Below are 10,640 nucleotides of genomic sequence, written 5' to 3' on the forward strand. Positions count from 1 at the left end.
TATGTATTGCAAAATTTATCAATTGAATTATCTGTGAGAAAAAAAAAATGGAATGAATATCAAGCTAAGTGCTTCTGAGCTTGAATAAATAATTTCTGATTGCAGTATTTTAGAGGAATCATTTAGCTCATGAATTATAGTTTATAATGGTATTAAAATTTGATATGAAATGAAAAATTTAATATAATCCAGTAATGCTCTTGACATAGCTTTTATAGTTTTAGATTTAGGAAATTTTTCGCTCTCCATAGATAAGCTAAATCTGATTTCAAATTTTTGGATTAAGTGCTAAGAACTATGAACTCTAACTGAGCTAATACAATAGACTAAAAACAAATATTAATCTTAATTTTTTAAAAGAATTAATAAATATTTTATTTTGAGAAGGGGATAACAGTAGACATAAATTGGCTTTATCCACAAAATATTTTTATTTATCAAGATCATGTATTTTACATCTTTCAATAAAATGAAATTTGATAATAACTGCATATAGACTGAAGTTTTTTAGAAGAACGATATGTAAACTTTTTGATATATTTATTACTATTTGAGAAAAAATAATAACTTAGAGCAAAGCTTTACTGCTCTTTTCTATCAAAGGGAGCTTAATTGATAAAAATGTGGAACAATTTTGATTGAAATTACAATTGCTACTTAAAACGAAATTTAAAACAAAGATCTAGCTTAAGACAAAATATGAGTGCAGTGGATAAGTATTAGAAATTTTTATCTGATACAATACTTAATGTTTAGTTCATGAAATTGAAACCATTCATAATAATACGAATGAAAGATTGTTTCTCTAGGCAATATATCATGTACTGGGACATAATTTTTTCCATCGATCTGATTTATTGTATTTATTTATCTTCTTTTTCAGCTTTTTTAACATTAAAAAAACGTGCTCTCCAATTTTTCACATGTCAGGAATTTTCTACTATGGAGAAAAAAATAGGAAGTTCTTACTACTTTTGCTACATATCCCACCACATCCCACTTGATAGAACTGTTAAATTGCAGAGAAATATATATCAGAAAAAAATGAGGTCCCAGGTCTCAACAATGTCTTCCATATCTGAATTTAGTACACAATATGAAGTTGTTTGTTTTACCTATGTGGTTTAGATCACTTTAATTCTCAAGAAAAATAATATAACTGCATACTGCTTTAAAATAATAATAAATAAACTGTTTGACTATTTATACCAATCCAATAGATGATATATTTTGGTATATGGCAATACCATAAAACTTTAAATTAATGTTTTTCTTTCTTTCTATACTTTCATTTTATAGTTATTGCCTACTTGTAGAAGAAATAATTTGTTATACATTTTTTTTTCTCTCTTTTCTTTCAGACCTTTTCTTACAATCATCATAGTGATAGTATTGAACTGTGTGTCAAACCATTGGGGCATTTTGAAATAAGTGTTGATCTTGATAGCAGAATTGAACAAGTTCAAGAGGGTGAATCTGTTAAAGGTTACAGGAAATGTCCCGTGATGAGTTTGAAGATTGGACATAAGGATCCGGTTGTTAACAAAACCTTAAAGAAGAACTTACCATCAACAGCTCAAACTTCTTCAGAAAACCATGCAATTCCCCTTGTTCGTAAAGGACCAGGGTTTTCCATATTAACTAGTCCAGAACCACCAGAGAGAATGGATATAACATAGTATTTTTATATGAAAGTTATTTATTTATAATCTTATACATCAGTTTGTAAATATATACATATTTATCTATATATTGTGTGTATATATATATATATCCATTCAATTGTACTATTTGTCATTACATGTGTTCTTAAGGAAATCATTGTTTTCATATAAAAATTTGTATATATCTGCAAATATTTTGTTTATTTTTGTTTGATGAAAACAAAGTACAATTGAACTAGTGCTTCTTATTTTAAAGATCTGTGTCCAAACGTAAAGGGAAATTCTGAATTCAACTTGGCATTTCTCTCCCATGTATGAAAATAATATTTGTGTTGTATGACCGAGCTTTGGGGATACTTTATTTTTCTGTCATATGCAGTGTATCAATTAAATGATGAGACTGATTATTTTTCTTTCTGAATTTCATAAATAGTACTGGCATATATTATTTGATGTGGAATCCTCTGACATCACTGAAAGCACTGTGACAATCAGGTGACAAAAGTAAGAAATTATTGTTCAATTTTGATATTGTTATAAGAACTGGTTATTGAACTTTCCTTTAAGAGGTAATGCAAATATTTTTTGTTTTCATTGATATGAGAAAAATAACTTTTCTACGGGGCAATTCTCTGATCGTGGATAGAGAAATTAATTGCAAGAAGTTAAATTTTTAAATATAGTAGCAAAGCTGTTTATGCTTCTTTTCCTCTACTTGAAATATTTGTGATATGCATTCTGACATTTATATGAAAGAAGCAGCATCCAGAACTCATAGACATAAAATTAAATGAACTATTATTAATGATAGTTTTTCAAAAAATGACATATCACTTTTATATTGTACAAAACTAAGTACTAATTAAATTTTCTGACAGCTAAATTTTTTATACAGACAGGTAAAGTGATTTCTTTTCTTTCATTTTTGATCTTCACAAATCTTTTAAGTGTCACATTCTGATATGCATTATTGAAACATATATAATCTATTTTCCATAAGAACTCTCGCAGGTATTAATTTTACATTGTTGTATATACTTTATGTAGGAATTGTGCTACTTCACTTGTGGTGGATTTGCTAGTTAATCTTCCTGAAAGCACTGTTCTTAAATCTTTAATTATGAAATATTGCATTGTAGCAAATTATTTTTATGTCCTTAAAGTGTAGGTTTTATGTGATGTACAGACAATATGCCAGCAAAATTTCTTAATTTCAAACTACTGCATTCTTTTATCTTTGATGTATGAATTCAACCTTGTTAGCTGAAATTTTATTACTTCAGTGTCATTATTTTTGATACTCTGCATTTTATTCCTTTTCAAAATAATTATTTGTTATACTATTGCTATTATGATTTGTCAAATAAAAAAGAATATTTATTAAGTAATATTTTGATGTGTGTTTATTATAACATTACTTACTCTAATTTCAATGCGAAAGTATTACAGTTTATTTAAAATAACATGTGGTTAAATTCTTAAACTTATTCTAAATGTAAACTACTTTCATCTAGCGAAATACTCATACTCAAATACTCATTTTCAAGAAAGGTAAAGAACCGTATATGCAAAATGCATATATGGAATTTAATTTTTATTATTGTTGTGTGATATCTGTTATATTTCATTACCCAATTGTAAATTGTATCAACTAAATGGTAATTGTAGTCAGATATTCTTTTTAAAAAATATCAGATTGTTATATTGTAATGTTGATCAGTGTAAAGGATCTGAAGGAAAACTCTATCAAAGAATTCTTTAGAATGAAGTGATAAATGTTCAGCAAGTGAAATAAACATTTTTTTCAATCTCATTCGTGAGATTTTTTTTTTTTTTTTTGCATGAAATGATGTTTTTAATTGTCAGTGTAAGCTTGACTTATCTGTCCTCTGTCAAATCTGTTACCCAAATACTTTAATTCAATAAACAAAACCCACATTTCAGTCTCATTTGTGGAAAAAAAGGTTTTGCATGAATGATGTATTTTATATTTACAAAAAATGTTTGTGTGCGAGTTTGACATTTCTATACCATTTCTTGTCCTCTGTCAAATCTGTTATCCCAAATATTGTAATTCCATAAGCAAAACCCACATTTCAGTCTCATTTGTACAAGATTTTTTTTTTTTTTTTTTTTTTTTGCATAACAGGATGTAATTTATGAAGAAAATGTCAATGCATAAGTTTGACATTTGTGTACCATTTTTTTGTCCTTCTGTCAAATTGATTATTTTAAATATTGTCAGATAATTTTCTAAAGCTTAAGTTCCATATATATGAATAATGAGATTTCCTGACATGTAACAACACATTATTTTCAACTGCTGTTTAATTTTTATTTACATTTTATAAAATTCTCTTTTCAGTTGTAAAAGTGTTAGAAAAATTGATAATACCGTTTAAATAAAAATGATTGTGGTTTTTTATTATTATTATTATTATTTTAGTCTTCTCTGTTACTTTTGGTTGCACTTATATCACTTTTTAAAAAAAATTCATATATGTTTGTAGTTACAAAAATTATCTTAATGGTTTCATCTAGCTTTAAGCTCCCAAGGCAAGAATTTTATTACATATTATAATTTAGTTAAAATTTATTTTAATTCTATATAAGTAAAATAAAAAAAAATTCTAATCATTATTTCAAAAATTAGATGAAATTTAATCCATATTTATTACTTGAATTCTTAATTATTCATTCATAAAATTTTTGATTGAAAGTGTAATTTAAACAAATTCTTATGTAAAGGAAACTAAACAAATTTTATACTAAAAAAAAAAAACTTGCTGATATCTTTAATTTAGTATTATAATTCGCAGTTTGTATCATGAATCATCAGTAAATTCATATTCATCTACAGCCATAAAGTTTATTTTAGTTTATTAGCCATTTTGAATCATTCATCTCCAATAGTCATAAATTGAATTTAATTACTGATAGTTCTTAATTCATCTTATTCAATTCATCTTATGATTTGAATATAAATCATAAGATGAATAAATAAGCAATATTGTGTTCATATTTCGGATACAAAATTTAACTTGTATTTGTTTATTTAAACCACTTGTTTTTCTTTGTTTTCATTATTGCTATGTTCCCAATCATATTGCTTTAACAATTTTATTTGCTTATGATAGAAACAAAAATGAAATTGGGTGCAATGGTTTGTTATGTTGCATTCCATTCAATAGCAGGATATGAAAGACTGTTGAATATACTTTCTTCTAGTGAAATTTCCTCCTCCCTTTTATTGTTACTACTAGAGGATTTTAGATTTTTTTTTTTTTCTCATTTCTGTATTAACATCCAATTTTGAGGAATGATAACCACTTAATTTTGAACACCATTTTGATGACGCCTGAGCAAGAACTTTCCTTTTTCAGACCTCTCCACATCAATAGAAGAAACTGTCCTTCAACACATTTAATGTGCACCATGCCCAAATGAATAGTTACTCTTGTGTGGAAGCTGCTATCATGTCCTTGATTTTGCTACAAGGTCATTGTAGCCCTATCTGTTTTCTAAAAGTTGCACTTTTATCATTAGAGCTTTATGAGATTAATTTGTCAGTTTTGAATTATATTTCAGTACTTTAAGATATGCAGAGTGACCGTTGAGCTTCAAAAAGATGCTTAAAGATCAGTGATTTTTGTCATAGTTTGTATTTTACAAATAATTAGTCTAGCATGGCTTTGCTTGAAAAATAAATAACCGACTGTCTTAATGTTACTTCATTGTGGATGTAGTTGATGTTCATTCATATTGTTGCAGAAAGTCCATACAGTGAAAAGTTCAATAATGGACAACAGCTCTTTATTTTGCATGAAAACGGACAAAGCATACGCAAAATTCAACAATACACAAGCAGTTACTCGGTATTAAACAACCGCAACAGCGCAAAGAGACGAGAGAAAACTCAAGAGAGATCAATATTCCAAAGCGAGAATTCACTCGATTACTCGTTTCACAACTGTCTCAGGTTTATATAATCTATGTGTTAGAGCAAAGAAGCTTCTATAAAATATCGTATCTTCCTGCTTATTTTATAGAAGACGACAATTTCTATTTCTGAAATTGTCAAAATTCCAGTAGTTTCGGGAACCTTCGTATTTTGTTACTATGACTTTGAAACCTCCTTCATCATTTCAAAATAAACACAACAAATATTTTAAGATTTCTTTTTATCATATCGTATATGCAGAACATTTCTTCCTTTACTATTTAGTTATATAAAACATTTTTTCCTTTGAATTATTAAATATATTAAGTCAAAGTCATAGCATTCTTACATACATGCATATAAGTTGTGCTACATGCATTCAAACAACCGAAATACTTTACTGAAACTCTTCTAAATAACCAATAAAATATTTTGTTCTTGTAAGTTATAATTTCGTTTCATATTGATTGATGCTGTTATATATGTATATATAATCCAAGCCATTTAAAAGGTTATCACCTTATGATTTTTTTATGATAGAATGATACAAAATGAAAAAAAAAAAAAAGAATTGTGGTTAATATACTTCTAAATAAAACTTTTATTTATGTTTAATTGAAGATGTCAAAATTTTTTGTTACTGCATATTACAAATATTTGAAATTAAAAAATGGCTTCATTTAAAATAAAAATAAGAGCATTTTGTGTTTCAGAAAGATAAATTTCATGATAACAATAATAGTAGGTTAAATAAAATCAGTGTCGACGCGGTTAATCTCAGAAAAGTTAACAGTTATGGAAGTTAACTTTTACGGATTATTGATCATAGATGTTTTCTTTAAGTCTTTATTTCGAAGGTATGAATCAGCACAAATCGATTGATAAAAAAAACCGAACAATTTGATTACTTTTACTGAATTTTCAGTGAAGCCTAAATATTCATTATTAGTTACTCGTTTATATATATATATATATATATATATATATATATATATATATATATATATATATATAAAGAAAAAAGAAGAAGACGTTAGGATTTGTTTTGAAGAAGAAATGATTTCGAAACCTTTTGTGTCGACTTTTGGATGTTTTTAAGAGACTTCGAGACTGTCATCCGTGTAAAGCCTAGTTCCAAAGACCTGTGCGCATCTCGGGACAGGCACACTTTCCCCTCTCTTGTGGTTTTTCCGGGGTTCTTTGATCTCTGTTCAGTTTGCCGGCAATTTGCGGGAAGCTCCCGATCGTGTCCACAAGCGGGGTTGATCCAACAATAGATCAGTTGGCAGATTTATGATCATATCCCTAAAGGCCACAGGCCGTCGGCACAAGCTGGCAAACCTGGCTATAACAGTAGCGTCACTTGGGTGGGGCAAGCAGAGCATGTGGTCTGGGGGCAAAAAAAAGAAATTATTTAGTTATATTTAAAAGAAAATTTTCTACGAAATTTGTTCCCAAGATTTTTAACAATTTAAACGGTTTCAGTAAGGCGAGAAGAAATTAAAGGCTCCCTAATTTGGAATAAGGGCTTATAGTTTGTGGTTATTTATGCGTTAAATTATATCAAAATTTATATTAGAGAACGTTTATTGTATGGAAATTAAGAATTAGATACTTTTACTATTTTAGATTTATGTCAAAAAAAAAAGATATTTCCTTTTTGACTTTTGCAAAAGCCACATTTTACAATAGCATAGCTAGAAATGGTATAAATTAAAACTGACAGTCATATGTGTATCAAAAATGAGTCGTTGTTTTAAATATTTGGTCAGTAAAACAGATAGTCGAAACTACAGGGTGGCCATAAAATAACTTTCCCTGTTTGGCGGCATCTACAGCTAAAACGAATGAAACGAAATCACATTTCATTTACAAACTGTGAAAGGCATGCAAAGATGAATTCCGCAGGAAAAAAAAAAAAATTAGTACTAAAAGTTCTCGTTAGGGGAAATATTGGTACTGCTGTTACGTAGAACGAGGAAATTTGCATATCAAGACGAATTATATAAAATTCCTAGAGCACGTGTAACTGCAGAGCCATGTATTCCTTGTAAAAAGAGAAGAGCAAACGACCTGTTAGCAGTTCGTTCTTGACTATTGATGTGTTTTTAACTGTTGTTCGTGGCTAACTGTTGATGTGAGCTTAATATGGACCCTTCTTACCTCAGCATGTTTTACTAGAAAACTGTTCAACACAAGACAGTGCAATGTCGTGGCTGCTCTTATACAAACCTGCATGTCTTGAAACAAAACATAAGATTGGCTGTTGTGACAATCGAAACTGACAGTTTACACGCAGCAGTAGAAAACGTCATACACCATATGCAATATGTTGTACATAGGGAAGGTCAGAATATTGAAAGTGTTGCAAGGCGTCCAGGGGACCTTAAAATTGATGAATAAAAGATTATTTTCTGTGAGTTTCATGAATTCATTCATACCTACACACCCACAGCGCCAGCATTTTCCCTATTGGCAGCTTTCGGTACCTTTTTTTTTCAGCGGAATTCATCTTCCTATGACTTTTACTGTCTGTATATGAAATGTTGTTTTATTTCGTTCATTCGTTTTAGCTGCAATTGCCGCCAAGCAGGGAAGTTATTTATGGCCTCGTGTATGCCTGAAAAAATCATGAATATCAAATAATATATTCAAGATTGATATATCTGAGACATATATCTTAAGATAAAATAGTGAATGGAAAGTAGGTGCTCATAATAAAATTGAATTTCACAATTTTTCTTCTTTGGAGTATCAAAAAAAAAAGGATGGGGGGGGGGCGACTGCTGAACAGACTAGAGATAAATAAGATTCAGAGATACGTTTATTTTTATTCATTAAAACCTCTATTAAGCAGGACAAAAAAAGATCAAATCAATAGTATTTTGATCTTTTGGAATTTGTATTAATTCTTTCGGATGCGGAAAAACAGAAATAATTTTCATTAAAATTAAAAGTTCTATAATGGAAATCATAAGCAACAAAAATATATAATATGATTTAGGATGGTGTAAATATAATAACTAAACATCAATGTGAAATTTTAACCAAACTCGTACAATCTTAAATTTATTTCGTTACTTTTAAATTTTATGAGGTAGCTGTGCTGTTACTTTTGACGATAGCGTCATCAAGCTAAAGAGCTTTTAGCTAACTAAAGCTTATACAGTGCACTCCCGAATATCCGGTTCACGACTATCCGCCTTCCGCATTATCCGGCCAAGTTTTCTTTATCGTAATTAATTGGGAAGACAAGGCATTGCATTGGCAACATTGACAAGACTTTGGAAGTGGGCGTCTGTTACGACCTTTTATGTGTCGTGTGGAAAATATAAGTTATGACAGAAAAAGAGCAGCGTTCTTCTCGGTTTTCATTGTTTTGTCAATGTGTAACGGACCTCATTTGTTGTCGCTGTTCCTGATTATAACTTTACAGTACGTACAGGATTCGTAAATTATTCTTGGGATATGCTTAATGTTTTTTTAAGTATTCCACAGTGAAGTATGCTGAATTCATGTTAAAATATGAACAGTTTATATCCTTTAACTTACCTTTTCTTTAATAAATTCTTGCAGTGCAGTATATAAACATAAATTAGCTATCAGTATAAAGACTTTTATTTTAATTCGACACGTTACTGCCAACTGCTTCACAAGGCGGCAGGCCACGTTCATATTCTACCACGCTTGGGATGAATGAAGGGCTTAGTACTCAATAAGAAGTGTGAAAATGCATATTTTAACAGTGAGTTTTGGTATAAAAACTTGGTCTTTCTGATGGGCAAATAAATTAGTTCATAAAACTCCGGCTTATCCGGCTTTTTTTATACCCGGCCAGCTCTTCCGCCATATTAGGCCGGATACTCGGGAGTGTAAGGTAATTTCGCATCGATAAAAGAGAGAAAGGCGAATTTATTACCATTTCCAACACCCAAAGCCTTCAGAATTTTTCGGAAGTAATGTATGCTTTTTCATATGCATATAAATCCTTTTTTTTTTTTCTAAAATTATAATAAAGTGCAATTTTTCATGTCAAGGATAGATTAATAATGTGTTCATTTTAATTCATCTTTGAGATTTTGTGAGATTTCGTAGCTTTTTATTTCATGCAAAGCATTTTAATTTTGTTACAGAATGCTTTATGTATTATTAAACGTAATGAATAGTACAATTTAATTGATAATTTGGCGATATGTGTGAAATAATACTGCATATTATCACAGATATTAACTCAATTATTAAGGCGTTTTAATGTTAATATGTGCTAACAAAATATTTCAATATTTAAAAAGATTTTTACTCAATTTTTAGTATAATATAAATAGAAATCATATTTAATTAGTATTTCTCTAATATATTAAAAAATCCACAATAACAATTATTTTTTTTTTATTTGGGCCTTTTTTAAATTATTCAAATTCGAATAGAGACAATTATCTCTATAAGTTTAGCTTATAACTTAAGAACTGATTTTATAACAATTGTTTTCCGAACATTTTTTTAAATATTCTTGCTACACATTTTAAATTTAAGGACAACGATTATTATGAAGTTAATTATAGTTGTAATGTTTGAATCACATCAATTACAAAATATTTTATATATTCTTAGTTAGATTTATTTGGATTTTCTGTCTTCGCACTTTTTAGCATAAAAGTTAGATAAAAAATAACTTCGTTTTCAGATATATATATATATATATATATATATACTTATAATAAAGCTCAATGTGTGTGTGTGTGTGTGTGTTGGCGCTCTACAGGCCAGACCGTTTGACATACAGCTACCAAATTTGGTACATGTATACCTTGGAGGTTGAGAATGTGCACCTGGGGTTTCTTTTTTCGAATTTTTAATTAGAATTTTAATTATTAATTAAAAACTAACTTTCCCGCCAAAAATATCTTCCATTTTCCCCACCGCCAACATTTTCGCCAAAAAAATCTTCCATTATCCCCAGCGCCAAACGAGAAAGGCTTCAGTTTTTTTTTCTCCCAACAGTAATGAGGCTAGGGTTAAAATTTTTCGGCGGATTA

General features: G+C 29.0%; 1 protein-coding gene across 2 annotated transcripts in view; it reads left to right on the plus strand.

Annotated features, from left to right (window-relative positions):
• LOC129969607 (deubiquitinating protein VCPIP1-like) overlaps window positions 1-4,049 on the plus strand; it is a 29,361-nt gene extending 25,312 nt beyond the window's left edge. For both annotated transcript variants that reach the window (XM_056084257.1, XM_056084263.1), the window contains exon 13: window positions 1,362-4,049. In XM_056084257.1, the coding sequence (XP_055940232.1) occupies window positions 1,362-1,679 (318 nt within the window). In that variant the 3' untranslated portion in view covers window positions 1,680-4,049. The remainder of the gene's footprint in view (window positions 1-1,361) is intronic.
• Window positions 4,050-10,640: the final 6,591 nt, after the last annotated feature.

The sequence above is a fragment of the Argiope bruennichi genome, chromosome 1, assembly GCF_947563725.1.
Source record: "Argiope bruennichi chromosome 1, qqArgBrue1.1, whole genome shotgun sequence".
Taxonomy (NCBI): Eukaryota; Metazoa; Arthropoda; class Arachnida; order Araneae; family Araneidae; genus Argiope; species Argiope bruennichi.